The 22,210-nt window shown below is 37.5% G+C and overlaps 1 protein-coding gene across 3 annotated transcripts in view; it reads left to right on the forward strand.

The window, feature by feature from the left end:
• Window positions 1-22,210, forward strand: part of PPM1L (protein phosphatase, Mg2+/Mn2+ dependent 1L) — a 318,324-nt gene that overhangs the window by 152,733 nt on the left and 143,381 nt on the right. Inside the window, exon 2 of one of the 3 annotated variants that reach the window (XM_030822770.1) lies at window positions 10,874-10,907. The exons of the other annotated variants lie outside the window; for them this stretch is intronic. Coding sequence (XP_030678630.1) covers window positions 10,893-10,907 — 15 coding nt within the window. The 5' untranslated portion in view covers window positions 10,874-10,892. The remainder of the gene's footprint in view (window positions 1-10,873; window positions 10,908-22,210) is intronic. 3 annotated transcript variants of the gene reach the window in all.

Consider the following 22,210-nt stretch of genomic DNA (forward strand, 5'->3'; position numbering starts at 1 on the left):
TATGTGATTGTGGGAGCTAGCAGATCCAAATTCTGTGGGGCAGGCCAGCAGGCTGGTTCAACTGGGCTTTCTTTGTTACAGTCTTGAGTAAGAATTCCTTCTTCCCTAGGAAAACTCAATTTTTGCTGTTAATGCCTCCAACTGATGGATAAGACTCACCCATGTTATAGAAAGTAATAACTTTTACTTAAAGTCATCTGATTGTGATATTGATCACATTCTCAAAATACCTTAAAAGCAACATCTAGACTAATATTTGACCAAAACAACTGATCACCATAGCCTTACCAAGTTTACACATAAAATATACCATCATAATATTTAATAAATGGTAGCTATTATTTTTAAAGATGGTGTTTTCTATTACTTCAATTATTATTATTTTATTCCATAAACATCTCTTGAGGATCTACTATATACCAGGCACTGTGCTAGGTATGTGTGTGTGCACACATGGAGGTGGGGGAAAGGGGGAGGGATAAAGGTGGATAAGTTATACCACTTGTTCTCTAGGCATCTATATTCCAATGGAAGTGACAAGTCAAAGAGAAATGATAATGTATTAGGAATTATGGATAGATATATAATACTATAAATTATATATTTATGCTTTTGTATTGTATTTATTTATATTGATACTTATATTTATCTTGGTAAAATTCTGTCCATCTATTCATCCTTCCATCCATTTATCCATCTAATCTGCAGGACTTTGTTTCCATTTTTGCCTTGAGTTGAAGGGAAGAGAAAAATTGTCTTGGATGAAACTACTCTGAATAAGCATTGGTTGATGTCAAGCAGGGGAGTGAACCTCTGCCATGATTATAATGAGTCAGGTAGCTTTGTTGTTTTATAAAGGTATTTCTAAAACCCTCTTCAGAAGCAATGCATAAGTAAAATAAGTTTTCTACGTGAACCAAGGCTAAAGCTCCACTCTCCTGCAGGTTTTGCGATTTTACTCTAGATAATATGTACTGTTAAATTATGGTTCATCCATATAATAAAATATTATGGGTCTGTTAAGTACTTTTAAAAGCATATATGATGTTTTTTCAATTTGTTAGGTGGGGGACATGACTGTAAAATATTACTTAGTATAATCTTTATATGCATTGAAAAAGACTGGAAGAAAATACACCAAAAACTTTACAGTGACTATTTTTGGACAGAGGGATTATGGTTGGTTTTGATTGACTGCTGTATGTGTTTCTGTATTTCTTAAGTTTTCTAATTTGAATGTCTGTTGCTTTTATATCAGAAAAAATATGTGATTGAAGGGGAGCAGTTAAGTTTCTTCAATATAGTATAGCCTAAGCAAGATACACAAGTTTGTATAAAATAATTTGAAAGCTACCTTTTTAAAAAAATGTCTTGGTATTTAAGTACTATAGCACTTGGCATTACTAGATTCAAAAAAGGAAAGATAGGTACCATGTATAGATTTTTGTGACCTTTTGAATTAATAGGAATGTATGAGAGAGGGTCTGCAAGAAGCTAATCAGCTTTATTAAAAAAAAAACAATAAAACCAAAACCTCAAAACTTTCTGCTTAGAGATTGTAGGAAAAATGGATAATCAAAGGATCCATCTTTCACTTTATAATGAAAAGATCTTTAGGGCATTAAAAAATTAATGACCCCAAGTGAACTGAAGGAAAGCTAGAGATTGGGAAAACTGAAAATAGTGTGGATTGTAGGTTATCTACTTTAAGCCAGTCCTTCTGGGTATGAGGACAACTGGATAGTGGACGTGGCATCCCATCCAGCATTCTGAAACAGTGTTTTCAAAGTGTGGTCTCCCAAACAGAGCTGCACCAACATCAGCCTCACCAGGGAACTTGTTAGAAAGGTCAGTTCTACTGGGGCAGGGAGGGAGGACTTCTTTGTTTAAGAAATCTTCCCAGGGAAAAATGGAATCTTCTGTAAACAGCCAAAAGGGAAAAATAAAAGTTGTTCTCCAGGTGATTCCTTTCTATAGAAAAGGGTCTTTAACCTGACGTTTCATGTCTACATTATTCCTCTCTGTTATTTGCTTTGTTTGAAAGTCTTTCTTATAAACTTACTATAGGAAGAGGATATTTCATATCTTTTTTACTCTGTCTCATCTTTGCCACATCTGGGTGAGGTTGCAAAGGAAACTGAGGCATAAAGAACTTAAATGAGCATTCAAGTTAAGAAGTAGCTACTTAAATGAACATTCTACTGCTATGAAGTCAGTGTCAGAAAAGAATCACGTTTTCACATTCTAGATTCAAAACTCTATCCACAGGAACAATACATGCTCAGATTTTCCTATAAACAAAATGACAATTTGAAGAAATTAACCGTGGAAGATTTTTGCTAATTTTTCTGTTTCTTTTTCTTTTAAAAATTTAATAGATATGTTTTGTTGTTTGTATTGCTGTATCTCACTGCTGTTTATTCTTAGTTCTAGGTACTCTATACTGACAAAGCAAACATTTTGGGGGCCTTGTGGTGAGTTTAGGAAAACAAGACCCTCTAGTGGTTACTTTTAAACTGAGCCCTCTCTTACCTTCTGAGAGCTAAGACAGGGGCCAGATGCAGTGGCTCCCACCTGTAATCCTAGCTTTTTGTGAGGCCAAGGTGGGATAATCGCTTGAGCCCAGGAGTTTAAGGCTGCCGTGAACTATTATCACGCCACTGCACTCCAGCCAGGTGACAGAGTGAGACCACGTCTCTTAAAGACAAACAAACAAGTAAGACAAATTAAGGTTAGTGCTTTGAGATGTTTGATTTCATCTATATTTTCTTTTGAAAGAGGGTTTATTTTCAAGTAACTTTGGTGAAGTGAAAGCTAACAAAAAATCAAGAACTTGGTATTTAGAAAAAAAAATTAGTTGAGATTTAGAGCAGTACATTATGTAGATCAAAAAAATACTGAAATACATGCCAGTTAGAGCAAACAGGTAAGATGGGGCAATGAAAACTCAGAATGTCCCAGAAGTTGAAAGAGTGGAAAACTCATCAGTTGAAGCATTTTGTAAGCCAGGTGATCCCTTTTTTTTTTTTTTTTAAAGCACGAAATGCATATACAGTGGACCCTTGAGCAACATGGGGGTTGGGGTGCTCACCCCGCTGCCGTAGAAAATCCAAATACAACTTTTGGCTCTTGGAAAACTTAACTCTTGATTGCCTACTGTTGACTAGAAGCCTTACCAATAAAATAAATGATTAACATATATTTATATACTCTTCTTACATAAGGTAAGCTAGAGAAATGAATATTTTATTAAGAAAACCATATAGGAAGAGAAAATATATTTGCTACTCATTAAGTGGAAGTGGATCGTCATTAAGGTCTTTATCCTCATCATTTTCATGTTAAGTAGGCACTAAATTATATTTTCTAAATTGAAGTGGTTCTGTGATTTGGGATTAAATTGCTCTTTGAATGACAGAAGCTAACCAAAAGAAACATGATAATTATGCTTTTTAAAATCACAATACGTTTTCAAATAATTTGTTTTAATTAACTCTCTTATGTGGCTTATAAGTTCTGCTCCTTAACATTTCTATAAGTAGATTTTAAATTCTAAACATTTCCCCCTCTTTTTCTTCCCTTCGTTTTTAAATCTACCTTTTAAACTTTGTTTTTAATTTGATACTAGAGAGGGTGTGATTTATAGAGCAGGATAAATCTCATATAGCCTTACTGGACTTTTTCTCATATAAGCAAATAATCTGCATTTAAACAGATTTTCTATTTCTGCGTAAGCACAGACCACTGTCCATACTTCAGAAGCTTGTCCTAGGCTGTGAAACTCAGAGTAGACATGATACCTTGGACAGAATTTGATTTAGGGAATTTTATAGCCTGGCATAAGGAAATAATGAAGCAAGGATATTGCTTTGATTTCCTGGGAATCATTTGCTCCCTATTCTTATTTACAGAGTAAGGTCTGGAGCATCACCCTAGCCAGGCATTTAATAAATTTTTATCCAGTAACATCATCATCGTCGTCGTCATCATCATCATCATCATCATCATCATCATCATCTTTATTTAGAGCTTACAATATGCTAGACTATACTAGGTGATTTATGTATATTATCTGATTTATCTTCCTAGCAATCCTATTGCAAAAAGGAATATTATTGTCCCCATTTTAGAAGGGAAAACAGAAGCTCAGAGAGGTTAGCATCTTGCCTGTTGTCACAGTTAGAAAATGACAGCTCTGGGATTTGAACCCAGGTCTACCAGACTTCAGAGCCCAGACTCTTAAGCATTAGGCTGTAACACTTCACAAGAGATTTATTACGGAACCAGTAAAACACACACACACACACGCACACACACACACACACACACACAAAACACCTTCAAAACATGATGTAGGGGGAAATAAAGCTGTGATCCAGAGCTGAAAATTATCTTAGACACATGACTGTCTAGAATCATGTATTTCTAAAAAGAGAAAGCTGAAGCCTGGAAGAATTATGGAACATGCTCATGTTCATGCAACTAGTGTAGCGTAGAGCTGATCTAGAGCCAGTTCTCTTGACTTTTTGAGCAGTGCTGTTTCTATGTCCCTTGATGTGTCTGTCCCCCAGGTAGATGAGTAGTTGGTATAATCCAAGTGTGGAAGAGGAACAGATGGTAAAGAGTATGGCTATAGACTCTTGTATTGGGAAGATGAACTCAAGCCAGTGGACCAAATTCTTATTGACCTTGCCTTGTTAAGGTATCAGTGCTACATTATTGATAGCTGCACTTATAACTAGATCTTCTATCATGCTTAATTGCAGTGTCTTATTATCATGTGCACATTATATTATGGGGGGGAGAGGGAGAGAGAGAAAGAGAGAGGGAGGGAGTGAAGGAAGGAGAGATAGATAGAGAGACAGAGAGACAGAGAGAAAATGAAATTATTTTTCACAATATGAGAATCTATCTTTCACAATATGAGTGGTTCCCTATGCTATTCCTGGAGCCAGCCTGAGATGTGAGATGTGAACCTGCTGTTCCTCAGTTATATCGGTTGCCTTGTGTGTCTCATGTTGTGAGCCTCTTGCCATGCTGGGTGTGATTTTGGTGTTGAAAGAAAAATGATTTTATAAAATATGATCCAACTTATTCATTTGGTTCACAGCAGAAAAGTAAAGATCTGCTCTAGTACTGGAGGAGGGACTGGCTGAGTTGGACTCATTGAGCGATGTTGCAATCTTTGTTTCCATGAGCTTTTCTAAGGAATATTAAGGGTAATTTTGACTGTGTGATTTGCAAATCCAACCTCATATATGTTTATTATACGGAATTTATTTTTGCATTTCCCTACCAGTTCCAATATATAAGTGTCTTTCTGAATAAATGTTCTTCCCATTGTGGCCCTACTTCGATACCACTATCTAATTATAAAGAGCATATTTTGCCAATGGTAATTCTTAATCTCATTATACTCTAACCTGAAGCCTGTTCATCTTGGAACATTATATTCTTACAGGTTGAAACTGATTTATTGATAAGCTCCGAATATTAGCTTTCCAGTCTTTCAAATGCCCATCTAATAGTTCTGAGATATATATTTTATTTAACTAGTTTTTTGGTGATACCCCCATCATTAAAGTTAAGCTTATATTAAATCAGTAAGTTTTAGGTCTAGGACTATCTTTGTTTAATAGTCATAATCAATCATAATCATAATATACTGATACTTTATATACATTGGAAGTGCTTTGTTTTAAACAATTATAACAAGTGATTTTCAAGAGACATATGCAGTTTATTTTAGTATACCAAAGGAAGTCATCAAAATCTACAGATTGAAATATATCTAGCTTTTTATGTTATCTTTCATTAATTCTTTCCCTTCCTTAGTTTAACACAATTTTCTGTTCTTAAAATTCTAGTATTGGTTGGCCCTATTCTCATTTGATTTTTGATGGGAAAAGCAGAACTAGACAAAACATTTTTTTTAAAATCACATTTTTTTCTAAGACTTTTTTCTTTTTATTTGAATGCTTTACATTTTAATTGCTCATTTAAACCTTTTAAAATCTTAGCCCTAGTTTTCCTTTATCCATCGGTTTTAGCCTTTCATTTCTATTGCTTCCTTTTGGGCTTCTATTCATTGAACAATTTCTAATTTTTGCTAGTTTTCTTTCTTTCTATTTCCTGCCCTTTCTTAACATTATTATTATTTTTTTTTAGGAAAGACCATGTGTTCTGATGCTTTAAATGTTTGTATTTTTCTCTTGGTGCTTTTCTATTAGATTCTACAAATTGTATTTCTATAGGAGTGTCCATTTTAAAAAACAAGGTGAGGTGTCTGGATCAGTATGTCTATTAGGTTATCGATTGCTGCATAACAACATACCCTAAAAATTAGCAGCTTAAAACAGTAAATATTTGTATAATAATTTTTGTGGATTAAGGACGCAGGCAGACCAGGTGCAGTGGCTCACGCCTGTAATCCCAGCACTTTGGGAGGCCAAGGTGGGTGGATCACGACGTCAAGAGATGGAGACCATCCTGGCCAACATCGTGAAACCCCATCTCTACTAAAAATACAAAAATTAGCTGGGTGTGGTGGCACACACCTGTAGTCCCAGCTACTCAGGAGGCTGAGGCAGGAGAATTGCTTGAACCTGGGAGGCGGTGGTTGCAGTGAGCCGAGATCATGCCACTGCACTCCAGCCTGATGACAGAGTGAGACTCTGTCTCACAAAAAAAAAAAAAAAAAAAAAAAAGAAAAGAAAAGAACCCAGGCACAATTTACCTGGGTGCTTCTGACTCAATAGCTCTGATGAAGTTACAATCAGGATGGTGGCTATGGCTGAATGCTCATCTGAAGGTTTGATGGGGTGGATTCACTTTCAAGCTCACTCATGTGGTTGTTGGCAGAATTTAATTCCTTGTGGGATATTGGACAGAGAGCCTGAATTTCTCACTGTTTGTTGGCTGGGGGCCTCCCTTGGTTCCTTGCCACATAAGCTTCCATAGGGCAGCTTACAGCATGGCAGCTGGTTTTTTAGAACAAGCAAATGTGAGAGCAAGACAGAGTACTTAAGATGGAAGCCATAGTCTTCTTGTAACTCCAGAATAATCACTTTATCCATGCTTTATTTGTTAGAGGCAAGTCACTTGGTCCAGCCCATATTCAAGGAAGCAATTACATAAATAGCAGGGGCTCAGATTATTGGGGACTATTTTAGGGGCTGCTTACCATTGTATGTGTTTTAGAAGTAGAATATGATACATACTTATAAGCAACAAAAGCAGAGCTCCCTGGAACAGGGAAGGTATGGAATATGGAAGGCAGTAGAAATACAAGTTTGAGATAATATCTCAGACTACAAGAGTAGAACAGTAGCAGGGCTTTTTAAAAATATAGGTAGTGAGAAATAAATAGTTTAGAATGAAGATTAAAGAAAACTTTCTTATCAATATTAATTCTGGTCTGCGTATTTTCTGTTCATTGAAGCTACCTAGCTTTTTGAAAGTAGTTAAAACAAATCACATCCCAAACTAAGAATAACTATGCAATTTATGTTCAGGAATTTATCATAAAATTATTTTTAAAAACTTATCTGCATACATTTTTCTTTTTCTCTCAAGTTTATTTTTTATTTTCTGTGTACTTCTTCATTTCTCTTGGCAATATAGTGTTTTCCCTCTTGTATATATAAGTGTTTTGCTTTTAATTGCTGAGATTTTATCATAAACTATCTAGCCAAATTCCTTTTTAAGCATTGTCACTATGTTTAATAAATACTAAAGCGTGGCAGAGTTAAGGATAATCAAAAAGGGATAATAAAGTGTTCCTGGGCTAGCAACAGTGGGAAACTATCACTACCCCCAGCATGTAAGGGCAAGAGGAGGGAATCATGTTCCTGGAAACTAGCAGGAGCTGAACATATGACGGAGGGAATGCCCAGCTGGAGCAGGAATGCAGCCGCTGCTTGTGGTCTGTCAGGGAAGAATCCAAGGAGATGAATGCCCCAACTTTGCTCTCCTCCTACCCTCTGATCTCTTGCCTCCCCTTGGCCAAACCTACGAGAATCCAGAAGGTAAGGGGGCCCAGTTGATGCAGGCTGTGCAGGTCAGCCTCTCAGGGCAGAGCCCAGCAGAGAAGAGAAGGGGAGAGAATGATTCTGAAGGGGCAAAAGGAGAATATTCAGCAAGGAAAGAAGTTTTTTTAATTGTTTGTATTGTCTGTGTTTGGATATTAGCCTATTTGAATGTATCCACTGTCTAACTGTGAAAGGTTTGAGTTTTGGTTAGTCTTTCTGCTCAAATGGCCCCATAATGGTTACAATCAAGTCTTCAAGAAACTTTGTTGTTGGTTTTCTTTTTTAAGTAGTAGGCTATATTTATATTATGTTTTATTTATGATCACAGGCAAGGTGTAAGAGTGCTTTTACTGTGGAAGTTTGACTTTAAAATGGCCTACCAAGAAGGAATATGCATCCTCGTTACATTTGGAACTATAAAAAATAAATACAGTGTTGTTCACACAAACAAATAATTTTTGCTGGATAATTGTTTATCAGTTTCCTGGAGCCTTGTTTTATAAATACTCATAAACTTGGAGAAAAACTCTACTTGAGAGAAGTTGACACTATATGTAGTCTACTTATTACTACTTTTTTTTAAGTGTATCTTACATTTAGAAACAGATACTATAACATAGAAGCAAAGATGACTGATGAGATTTTTTCACCAAATATTTATGGAAGCCTGTCCACTTAATATGAACACACAGAGATAAATAGTATAGGCATATGGTGATTACCAAGACAGAGTCCTTGCTCTAAAACGGTTTACCACCAAGTAGGGTATTTAAGTGCATAAACAATTAACTGTAATGATGAGTAGTGTCCCATAAATACTGTCTTACAGGGACAGGCAATAGTATAGGAGTGCAAAGAGTGATTTCAGAGAAGCTAGTGTTTGAGCTAAACCTTGAGTGGTGAGTACAATTATGGTAGAGGAGAGGGGAATTCATTTTGGACTCAGGGAATGGCATGAATAAGGCACAACTGAATAAAAATACAAATATGAAGGTGGGGTAAGAATTATTCAAGACCGAACCTTGGTGAACAACATATACAAGCAATGGCAAGAGTGAAGGGTGTTCAGAAACATGGTAGATGATTAGGCTGCCAAGAGAGAACAGGGCTAGATTGTCAAGGTCCTGAGTGCTTTGCTAATAATTTTATATTTTCCACATAGACCTTAACAACTTTTTTTGTAAAGGGGAGATAAATAATGGTAAGGTAAGGGATCAGCTCAAGATGGAAGAGAATGGGGCAGAGAGGCTTTTGGTGATAGTGTAGGAGGAATGAGGAGGAATTTGCATGAAGGAGGAAGAGGATTTGCCTGAAGGCCATGGCATGGGAAGGAAATGCAGAACACAGATATAAGACATAAATGCTGATAATAGACTTGGGAGTTTCTTGATTTCTGTTTGGAGTAATTGGTAGAAGGTGAAGCAGTTACCTAAGAGACAATAGAAAAGAAAGAGCCGGCTCTGGAAGGAAGTTAACAAATTCGATTTTATACTTATTAAGTTTGAGGTATTAGCACTGGTCTAATGTAGATGTCCATTTAGATCCACTGGAAATTTTGTCAAGAGCTCAGGAGTTGCCTGGGTTCAGGATAGAAATCTGGGAACATAAGCCTGAAGATATTTTTAAAGCCATGAAAGTAAGCGAGCCCTCTCTTAAGGAGGGAGTTTAGCATGAAAAAAAGACCAAACAGAGAACTGCCTACAGAGAAGTTGGACAAAAGTCCGTTTAAAAAGACTGAGAAGAAGAAATCAAAGAACTAAGAGGAAAATCAGGGAACTGCAGTTGTCATAGAAGCCAAGGAGTTGGGGAGTTTTTAGATTTTAGAACAATGCGACATTAAGAACTATGTTTATAGCAACTTGTAAATTAGTCCTTTCTTTTTCCCCCAGGAGCTTTAAATTCTGCCCATGTGGGTGGGTTGAGGGAGTCTTCAGAGTTTGTAGAAGTAGCTCTGGGTTTCTGAAAAATGTGAAGGTGATGTACTGACCTAGTTAATACCCTATAATCCCTAGGAGGAAGGAAGGGGCTGTGGCTGGAGTACGTATTTCTTGTCATGATAGGTCTTGTCATGAATATTCACTATTTACTCTTTGAAGTCACAAGTAAAAGAAGGGTCTGGCTGTTCTGTTTAAGCATGTCAGAAGAACAATAATGCTTACTATGACGACTTCTCAATCTTGAAATATATTCAGAGCTTGAAACTTTCTTTCCCTTCCTGTCCCCTTCCCCTTCCCCTGCCCTTTCCCCTTCCCCTGCCCTTTCCCCTTCCCCTTTCCCCTTCCCTTTCCCCTTCCGCCTCCCCTCCCCTCCCCTCCCCTCCCCTTTTTGACAGAGTTCTCACTGGTCACCCAGTCTGGAGTGCACTGGCACAATCTTGGCTCACTGCAACCTCTGCCTCGCGGGTTCCGGTGATTGTCATGCCTCAGCCTCCTCAATAGCTGGGATTAAGGCATGCGCCACCACACCTGGCTAATTTTTGTATTTTTAGTAGAGATGGGATTTTGCCATGTTGGCCAGCCTGAGGTGAACTTCTGGCCTCAAGTGATCAGCCTACCTCGGCCTCCCAAAGTGTTGGGATTACAGGCGTGAGATACCGCGCCTGGCCGGAGCCTGAAACTTTCAAGCTTTTAGTTTAATTCCATGGCTTTTATTTTCTTTTCCATTTTAAACCCAGTTATTTCCTATATCTAATATATTTATTTTTGTGTATATGTCTTTAAAAGGTTTCCTAACAATTACATTTGGTAAATAAGTTCTTATTAAGTGTTTCTTTTAGTTGTTGTGCTTTTGTTTATTGGGAGAAACTGAAATAACTATTTTTAAATGTTGCACCTTTGTTGCAGGCTGCCGCAGGTAATCAAGATGATATGCACCATGGTAAGCAATTTCTTTGGAAATCCAAGATATTTCTTGAACTCGGGGATTCAGGAACTGAAGTTTGAACGTATCTTATTGTATAAATTACTTTAACATTATGGTACTTTTATATCTCATTTGGAGATTAAAGAGCTTGACCAAACAAGATAGATTAGCATCCAGTCACCTGTAATGAGGAAGGAGTTAGTTTTCATGTGTGATGCTTTGGGTATCAGGGATATGCATAGCTTCATAAATAACTGGGATTTTCATTGGTATTTTCCTACCACAGGTGTACTATTTTGGTATTAGTAGTTCATCCTTTGGATCTCTTACATTTGGCAGAATATAAGTAAGAAATCTGAATAAAGGTTAATGTTGTTAAATGTGTTCTTGGTAGAAGTATATGTCACTGTCAGAGTAATGAGATTGAGGGTGAGGTTGTGTGTTATGTATCTCTGATGGAGATTTTGAGGGGTAGCCAGACAGGTCACCAATCCTCAACCATAGCTGTCTAGCACTGCCATAGGTTCTGCAGAGAGTTCTGCAGAGCAGACCTTCTTAGCAAATGCACCTTCTTCCTTGTGCTGGGCTTTGACCCCAGAGCCTTCCATGGAAGCTATAGGTCTACTGGGTTGGCCTCAACCACTTGTGAGTGGGTATTCCCTTTATCCTTCTGGCCTGTGACTTAGACTAAATCTGCCTGGGCTCCTTTTACTAAGGCCTAATTTTTATCCTTGGATTCCTGCGATTCCTATGCAATGAGAAAAACAAACCCCAGGGGGAGAAAAAGAGAGTGTACTAGCATTGCCTTCTAGCCTAGACCCTCACAAGACAGGAGTCCTGCCAAGCAAGACACAGCCTTTTCACATATGGGAGTAGGCAATTCAAAGGAGGACCAGTAACTTCTAGTGATGCAAATAGAGGAAACCAAAAGGAGCACACAGAGTGTGCTCAAAGATCCAAGAACTTTAACTGTACCACTTCCTAACATGTGGACCATTTGGCATTGATTCCATACTAATGCCAATTCTTCTGCTTCTCGGAGTGATGGAGGAGGAGTGTTGAACCCTGAGAGTAGTTTGTATGTCTGCATTCAAGAGAGAACACAGAGAAGCTGGTAGAAAAGGCTTCTCAATTTGTGAGATTAATCTGTGTTACATCAGAAGTAGTGAGAAAGGAGAGTTAGGATTTAGAAGGCTTGGAAAGACTTGAATAATGTGGATAATGGTATGTGCAAAGCCATAAAATGTGTGATTTTGATGAGGTTAGAATCATGCCTGAAAGCTGAATGGGAACTTAGAGATCCTGTGGGATATATAATCTGCAAGCTCCATCCTGGGCACAGTGAAAACCTTTCTGTGAGCTTTCCCTAAGGCAAATTATTATACAAGGGGGAATCTATTTGCCATCTCTGAGCGAATGCATGCCTCCCTACCTACTATAGGTTAGGAAATAATCTTTTATATCTGTTGGTGTTGCATTTACAAAGGGCTTCCCCGTATATTATCACATCTAACTCTGCCTGTTAATCACAGAGGAATAAATCATGGCATCTGCAGAGTAAAGCCTCTACCAGGGTGTGTACTCTTCATACAACCACGGACCTGCCTTCTGTTTACAGGATTCTGTATTGGGAGAGCAAACCCTTAAAAGCAGGGGTAAAGATATTAAGAGGTCTTCCTGTCTTTTACTAAGGTCTGAAATGCCACCAATTCTAGCAATTGACTTATCTGGGTCCCCTAAGACCTTCTATTAGAGTGTGAATATCCATGCAAAAGAGTTATGGGCTCAGACTGAAGTGTGTCATGTAGAAATTGATGAAGAAGCAGTAATTATAGCAGATTCACTGATAGTTTTATGTATGTGCTAATTTGCTTGATGTTATTAAGAAATTGTGAAGTTTACAGCATTGCTATAGTTACTGTGAGGATTAAAATGCTGAAAAATAAATGATCCCTTCCCCTAAAGATTTTACAATGTAGTAGGAGGTCCTCCAGTGAAGAAAGAGGGAGACTTTGGAAACAGAATGGCTGTAGGAAGTGATGAAGAGTGGTGTAGATAACCCTAAGCTTTCTTTTGTAAAAGTTACATTTGATAACCACTTTGTGTTGTTTATTTGCTGGCATTACATACTGTGATGGGGTAAGATGAATATGAAACAGGTTATCATGGGATAGATGAGATGCTTAATGGGATGCCCTGTGGACAAAATCCATGAAGATGGTATACGAATTTTTGGAAATAGATGAGCTGTTCCTGGCGCCATGATTAAAAGGAAGAAGAACAGAGGCTCAAGTAATAGCTCAAAGAGTTTTAGGCCCCCCAACAGCTAGAAGGGTTGGATTAATGGGTTTTGAAGGAGATAATGCACAAAACGTTAAATTATGAGGTCACAAAATAGGTAAATTCTGTATTGTGGACAACAAGCAGGAAATCTAGCCCACCTTGGAGTAGACAGTGAACGCTGATGTCAGAGGTCGAAGAAAATCTGATTTCACCTATATTTTTTATTTTTGTTAGCATGAAACTACTTTTTAAAATCCAGTTTATTGAGGTATAATTTATCTACAGTAAAACAAACCCATTTTAAGTACATGTGAGTGAGTTTTGATAAATGTACTTAGCTGTATAAATACCACCACAATCAAGATCTAGACTTGAATTACTCCAAAATGTTTCTTGTGCCCCTTCTCAGTCATTCTCTACCCTGATCCTTGGCCCCAGGCAATCACTGCCCTCTGTCATTATAGATGTAAATTTGTCTTTTCTAGAATTTCATATTAATGAGATCGTATAACATGTACTCTTAATATCTGGCTTTTTGGAGGATTCAGCATAATGTTTTTGAGATTCATCCATGTTGTTTTATATGTCAGTAGTTCATTCCTTTTCATTTCTGACTAGTATTCCATTGAATATACTACTATTCATATATTCATTCAGATATTGATGGACATTTGAGTTGTTTCCAGTCTTTTGACTACCATTAATTTCTAGTTTTTGACTACCATTAATCAAAGATATACATATCTTTGAGTACTCAAATATGTACATCTGAGTAGAAATATGTTTTCATTTTTCTTGGGTGAATATCTCGGAGTGGGATTGCTAGGTTGTATGTTTAGTATATGTTTACCTTTATAACAAACTGACAAACTGTTTTCCAAAATGGTTGTATCATTTTTTTCTTATTCCTACCACTAGTGTATGAAAGTTCAAGTTCTTCCACATCTTTGCCAACATTTGGCGTAGACATTCTTTTTAATTTTAGTCATTCTAATAGGTATGTAGTGGTATATCATTGTGTTTTATTTTTCATTTCCCTGATGACTACTAATATGCTTGGTGGCCATTCATACATGTATTTTTGTGAAGTATCTGTTCAAATCTTTGATTTTTTTTACTGTGTTGTTTGACTTCTTAGTATTGAGTTGAAGGAGCTCTTTTTTTTATTATGCTTTAAGGTTTAGGGTACATGTGCACAACGTGCAGGTTAGTTACATATGTATACATGTGCCATGTTGGTGTGCTCCACCCATTAACTCCTCATTTAACATTAGGTATATCTCCTAATGCTATCCCTTCCCTCTCCCCCGACCCCACAACAGGTCCCGGTTTGTGATGTTCCCCTTCTTGTGTCCATGTGTTCTCATTGTTCAATTCCCACCTATGAGCGAGAACATGCAGTTTTTGGTTTTCTGTCCTTGCGATAGTTTGCTGAGAATGATGGTTTCCAGCTTCATCCATGTCCCTACAAAGGACATGAACTCATCATTTTTTATGGCTGCATAGTATTCCATGGTGTATATGTGCCACATTTTCTTAATCCAGTCTATCATTGTTGGACATTTGGGTTGGTTCCAAGTCTTTGCTATTGTGAATAGTGCCACAGTAAACATATGTGTGCATGTGTCTTTATAGCAGCATGATTTATAATCCTTTGGGTATATACCCAGTAATGGGATTGCTGGGTCAAATGGCATTTCTAGTTCTAGATCCCTGAGGAATCGCCAAACCGACTTCCACAATGGTTGAACTAGTTTACAGTCCCACCAACAGTGTAAAAGTGTTCCTATTTCTCCACATCCTTTCCAGCACCTGTTGTTTCCTGACTTTTTAATGATCGCCATTCTAACTGGTGTGAGATGGTATCTCTTTATGGTTTTGATTTGCATTTATCTGATGGCCAGTTGGAAGTTCTGGCCAGGGCAATCAGGCAGGAGAATGAAATAAAAGGTATTCAATTAGGAAAAGAGGAAGTCAAATTGTCCCTGTTTGCAGATGGCATGATTGTATATCTAGAAAACCCCATCGTCTCAGCCCAAAATCTCCTTAAGCTGATAGGCAACTTCAGCAAAGTTTGAGGATACAAAATCAATGTGCAAAAATCACAAGCATTCTTACACACCAAGAACAGACAAACAGAGAGCCAAATCATGAGTGAACTCCCATTCACAATTGCTTCAAAGAGAATAAAATACCTAGGAATCCAACTTACAAGGGATGTGAAGGACCTCTTCAAGGAGAACTACAAACCACTGCTCAATGAAATAAAAGAGGGATACAAACAAATGGGAGAACATTCCATGCTCAGGGATAGGAAGAATCAATATCGTGAAAATGGCCATACTGCCCAAGGTAATTTATAGATTCAATGCCATCCCCATCAAGCTACCAATGACTTTCTTCACAGAATTGGAAAAAACTACTTTAAAGTTCATATGGAACCAAAAAAGAGCCCGCATTGCCAAGTCAATCCTAAGCCAAAAGAACAAAGCTGGAGGCATCACGCTACCTGACTTCAAAGTATACTACAAGGCTACAGTAACCAAACAGCATGGTACTGGTACCACAACAGAGACATAGATCAATGGAACAGAACAGAGCCCTCAGAAATAATGCCGCATATCTACAACCATCTGATCTTTGATAAACCTGACAAAAACAAGAAATGGGGAAACGATTCCCTATTTAATAAGTGGTGCTGGGAAAACTGGCTAGCCATATGTAGAAAGCTGAAACTGAATCCCTTCCTTACACCTTATACAAAAATTAATTCAAGATGGATTAAAGAGTTAAATGTTAGACCTAAAACCATAAAAACCCTAGAAGAAAACCTAGGCATTACCATTCAGGACATAGGCATGGGCAAGGACTTCATGTCTAAAACACCAAAAGCAATGGCAACAAAAGCCAAAATTGACAAATGGGATGTAATTAAACTAAAGAGCTTCTGCACAGCAAAAGAAACTACCATCAGAGTGAACAGGCAACCTACAGAATGGGAGAAAATGTTTGCAACCTACTCATCTGACAAAGGGCTAATATCCAGAATCTACAATGAACTCAAACAAATTTACAAGAAAAAACAAACAACCCCATCAAAAAGTGGGCAAAGGATATGAACAGACAATTCTCAAAAGAAGACATTTATGCAGCCAAAAGACACATGAAAAAATGCTCATCATCATTGGCCATCAGAGAAATGCAAATCAAAACCACAATGAGAAGGAGCTCTTATATATCCTAGATATGATCTTTGACCACTAGAAATTATTAAAAATCTTGCCATGATAGTGCTTTCAGTGCATTACTGAAATAAAAATAATGGTCTAGATGCTAAAATGTAACATATTTGCTATGATATAACTCATTTGAGGATAATAGAAAAATATAGATAAAAATATTCTTTTTGTCATCTTCAACGTGCATGATCTCAGATTTCAAAAAGGATGCCTGCCTACATATCTCTTCTTCCAGTACACTCTGCAATCTACTTAAAAAAATTTTTTTTTTAAGATAGCTGCTAGATGAGTGCCAGTTTTATATTCTTTTTTTTTTCTGGCAACCCCTTTGAGAAACATATGTTTCTAACTTAAGTTACTGCTTTTTCCTCCATATGCTTCTTATTCCATTTCTAGGTATCAGAAAGGCATTTGAGTTGAATACGTGCATGATAAGACCATGGAGCTTATTGGTGGAGTCAGGCCCTCCAAATAGGAAAGAAAAGAGAACCTGATCACCACCAATTTAAAAGTAACTTAGAAACAAAACATCAAACTCTTTTTCTGCGAGTGACTTTAATTTTTAAACTATAGAAACACTTGCTCATCAGCTATTTTTTGTGCTATTTTGTGCATCGTTCCAAGCTAAACTTCCTGGGGAAGAACACAGGCACTACTCTCAAGAGCTCAGAGAACAAGTGCTGGAGGACAAGAGAGGGAATTAGGATTGTCGAATGCTTCTTATGCTATTTGCTTCTGGTCTTCCACAACTTCATGTAATTTATCATCTGCCCTTATTGACTTAGAAGCTTACATGATAGTATTTGGTTCAATGACATTGAGTAAGCATTCTGCAAATTAATTAGTGGGACAAATTTGGTCTCACAATTCCACTACTGCTTAAAGTTATTAAAGAAATCTCTCAATCTGCTAGCATTATAAGTAGCCTATTCTAGCTAGTTATATAGATTCAAAACTTACTTTATTATGTAAACTATAGAGTGACAGGTCAGTGAAAGTGTTTCAACTTTTAGAAATTGTTGACTTTCCAGGACTTGCATTTCTGGCCTTAATTATCTTGAATATAACAAATCAGTGTACAGTAAGCAAAGTGATCTCTGGATGACTAAAATAGATATTATATCTCATATCTCATATGGTTCAGGCAGAGCAGAATTCCTCCAGTATCACTCAGAGCTTATGTATTCTTATATTAGGCATGATTTTCATAAGACTGGTTATTTGTTTCCCCTGTCCACAGCTATTAAAAGCAAAAAAGGTGGGAGTTGTGGGGAGGTGGTGGTAAAGAGGGACTCCTATATGCAAAAACACTGATAGCAGCTTAGAGAAGGAGAGAATCATGTTTTAAAAAAACACGATTTCAAAGGAAGGCCAATTTGGGACCGTTTAGTACATGTATGGCAAAGCCCAGTGGACCTTAAGGGCATCCCTGTGTCATAGGGTACACCAACAATGTGATGGCCCATGAGTGATAAAGACTTTACATTGTGATTAATATTCCTTTTGTTCTTTGTTCATAATAAAATTCTAGATAGATTTCAAACCAAAATGATAAACAAAACAATTATGTGTCAAGATTTAGCACCTTGACCATCTGGAAAACTTTCTCCTGTTCCTTGCCCTAATGCCTTTGTGCCATCCCTCTCCCCAGCTGCACATGCACACTTGCACGCGAATCCTTCTCACTCACAGGAGTCACCCACCGACAGAATTTTATCTGGGAAAAACTGGTTGAGCTGCCCTTCCTTTGAGCTCCCTTTGCTTATACTATCATGGCACTAACAACCCCATATGGTGATTACCTGTTTATTTGTTCTTCTTTCCGATGAGACTGAAAGCTATTTGAGGGCAAAAACCTTGTCTTACCACCATTACATAAGCCTAGCACTTAGGACAGTCGTACCTGGCACATGGTAGAGAGTTAATACATAATTCTTAAATAAAGGAATGGTTGAATGAATGTTGAATAAATCCAGAATAACTTCTGAGGAACCAAGATTTGTCTGCACAGTACTTTAGAAAAGCAGCATGCTAAAACCTTTGGAAAATTTGCACTCTAATCCGTTTGGAAATTTCTATTAGAAACCATCACATGGATAAGAGTTTAGAGTAAGGTGTCTTTAAGTTAGATATCTTTAAGCTGTGAAAAATAAAACTGAGTCTGAAAAATGAAACTATGCATAAATATTCTAACATAATAAAGAAGTTATGGATTTTGTCTTTCCTTAAGAGTTCTTATTTGATATAAAAATATCCATAGCAAATTGAAAAATTGAATATGCTATATTTCTATAATTAAAAAAATACTTTTGCAAATGATACTTTAAGAATCATTAATAGTTTACCATTGATTTGGCTGAAAGAGAACAATCAGAAGCATGTTGTTTCATGGATCTAGTAACTAATAAAATACCCTTGCCTGGAATTATTTAAATCCAGAAAAGAGAAAAAGCTCATTACTGACAAGTTTGCTAATGAAAAAAAATTAGATGGCAGTAAATAACATTAGGCAATAACATTAAAGTTCAAAAATGCCGTGTTCAAGTTATTAGACTTGGAAGTACAATGATACATACAAATGAAGAGGAGACCAGGTTTAAAGTGCAGTACCAGGAATAAAACAGAGATTAAAGAGAAGGGTTATTTAACACTGGGATGGTTAATGAAAAAGCTCGTGAAATCTCCTCAGACCAGGATAATGGCTTTGAAATCCTTTTTATATGAATGAGTAAAAATCATAATCATTAATATTATTTAGTTTTAGAATAAAATTGGTAAAGCCCACTAAATACATGAAGTGTTGGATTAGACAGGTATTTTAATGGTCTTTGATTCAGGAGGCTGACTGCTCTACAAGCCTTTTCTGAGAGATTCTTTTTCCTTCTGCCTTTTTCTCTCCATGTGGTCTCTGTGACAACCATGTTCTTCTACTTTTTCATTTATCTGGGATCATAGTTGGGCCACTTAAGAACTGGGCTTGCTCCCAAAATAGGATATTTGCTTGTGGCCATTTTGACAGTGTTGTCTTAAATATAAAAAGGCACACAAAAATTTTTCTTGATAACCAATGGGCATTATAGGCATGCGTGGGTGTCATCCTCATGCTACCTCACAGTACCTGGTAGGCTTATGGATGGAGGAAGGCTCTTGGAGCAAGAGAGGACGTCTGTTGCAAATATTGCATTACTTGTTATGTACACAAAAGCTAAGAAACCTTAATAGTTTGTTTTAGACTGAAGAAAAATATCCCCCTTTCAGAAAAAAAGCTACATCAAAATGTCATATTCCTGCTTATTTCTGTTTTGCATTAGGAAGTTAACAAGCAAGTAGGTGTGTGAATTGCTCTACGAAACCTGGGCTCAATAAAACATTTTGTTTTCTTTTTATTACTTAAATCGGTTTTTGAGCCCTGCTTGCTGGTGAGGTATCTGATGTCGCCCATTGTTGGGATTCCTTCCCCAGCTTTCTCCCCACAGTGCCCCCTCCCCCGCAACACTGTATTGCCCTGGACTCCCAGGGTTTAAATGGGTCCTGGGAACATGGGCAGACGTCTGGTCCTGAGCCGTCACTATGGTCACCATGGCTCCTTCTGTCCACTTTACCAAGTCTGAAATGGCACTTCACTCCTTGGGGGTGGGGAGCTCTCAAAAGTGTCTCTCCACAGCTCTTGTCTCTGCAGGCAGGCTCCAGAGTGTCAGCCAAGGGTAGGATATTCTGAAGCCAGCCAGTGCCCACAGCCATTTGTGGGTACCCTGCTCAGAAGTCTGCCACCTCTGGGAGCTCTATGGTAATGAGGGCCAGGCCTCTAAGACTCTAGGGCCCAACCGCACTCCCAGCTTGCCCATTCTCCTCCCCAGGCTCCCAGTACCTCAACCCTGGAAGGGCCTTTCTTAGCCTTTTCTTTCACAATGGGGTTTAATGACCCATCTGGAATTTCTAAATGGATAAGACCTGAAGATCACCAAAGCCTGTTTACTTTTCCTGCACATAAGAAGGACTTAATTTTTAGGAGTGCAGTATATGGTCTCCCATCTGCCAAAGATAGATGGTATATTTCTTTGAGGCAGCTGAAACCCAGCAACTGCATTTATGCATTTAGTTTCTCTTTCTGTGTCTCTCTCTCTCTCTCTCTCACACACACACACACACACATACACACAAACACACACATTAAAGATCTGAGAGTATTTGTTTTGGACAATCCCTTTTAGCAGTAGAAGGGTGGTGATGAGGGAAGCTTTATCTCAAAATGCTAATACTATAAAGTTATTTTACTCATCTCCTTGACCATCTTCATGTACTAGAAAATGATCCAATTGTAGTGTGAAATTTACCATAACCAGATTCCCCTGGCAGCTAAGAAGTTATAGTTACTAGAAGACCTGCATTATAAGATGGCCACACTGTGAGGCAGCAGCACAGTAGTGACTATCTCACCATTTTCTTACATTTTTATTCAGTTTTCTTGGTATCAGAAATTTACAAAACCCTTTTATCTTACTTTCCATCTTTGCCAAAAACATAGAAATCTGATCCGATTTCACCAGTCAAAACTCATTGAAACTCCTGAAATTTAAGTTAGGCAATTCCTGCTTTTCACTATAGTATGTTCCTGTAAAGAATAACAGAAAACAAAGACAGCAAAAAATTAGTATTTAATCTTCCCTCCTGCATAACTGTAGAGCCTGCAGTTACCCTTTTAAATCACTAGATGACACTTTGGCATTAAGGCCAGCTGTGGGGACTGGCCAATCAGCAGGCTGAATATTAGGATGGTAAAGACACAGGCAGTGAGTGATACGAGATTTTTTATGTTATCCAGGGTGATTTTTATATGTGACAAAAAGACTATTAATAAGGTTTAATTTTGATTTTAAAAACTGACATTTACTTTTTTAAAACTACTTTAGGCTTTTCAGTTCAGCTTCCAACTCTAGTTTCTTCTTTTTTATGTGTAAGTCAGACAGAAGTTAGTAATAATTTCAAAGGGCCTTTGAATAACGTTTAATCTCATTTACAAAATTAATTAAACATTTAAACTGTCCTTATAAATTTAATTTATGTATTTGTTTTTGAGAACTTAAATTGTCTTATTTAAAATGTCACTGGATAGTAAATATTAACTTCACATTTAATAAATCAAATCTATAAATACAGTGATCCTCAAATTTTCTCAAATGTTCCAAATATATAAAATGTCAAAAATTAACAGATTCCTGAAAAATAATTATTTTATTCTTAAAAATCTTTACATACGTACACTTAACTTTCTAAACTTCTAAGGCATAAAAGATACAACCCCATTTGAGGAAGGCGGTTAAAAATTCAGTTAACTAAGGTTACTTATGACCAGGGATTTCAATATTAAGACCTAGAGTTGCAGAGACCCAGAACAGTTTGTCTCATCACCAACTAAGGAAACTACCAAATATCAAGTAATTCAGGACATTTCTCAGTATACAAAGGTTACTAATGACCAGAAATTCCTATCTGGATGCTGGTTAGATTCCTCCTGACGACTGGGCGTGGTGGCTCACACCTCTAATCCCAGCACTTTGGCAGGCCAAGGCGGGCAGATCACAAGGTCAGGAGATCAAGACCATCCTAGCTAACACGGTGAAAACCCATCTCTACTAAAAATACAAAAAGTTAGCCAGGCGTGGTGGCAGGCACCTGTATTCCCAGCTACTTGGGAGGCTGAGGCAAGAGAATGGCATGAACCTGGGAGGCGGAGCTTGCAGTGAGCCAAGATCACACCACTGCACTCCAGCCTGGGTGACAGAGTGAGACTCCGTC

The sequence above is a fragment of the Nomascus leucogenys genome, chromosome 11, assembly GCF_006542625.1.
Source record: "Nomascus leucogenys isolate Asia chromosome 11, Asia_NLE_v1, whole genome shotgun sequence".
Lineage (NCBI taxonomy): Eukaryota > Metazoa > Chordata > Mammalia > Primates > Hylobatidae > Nomascus > Nomascus leucogenys.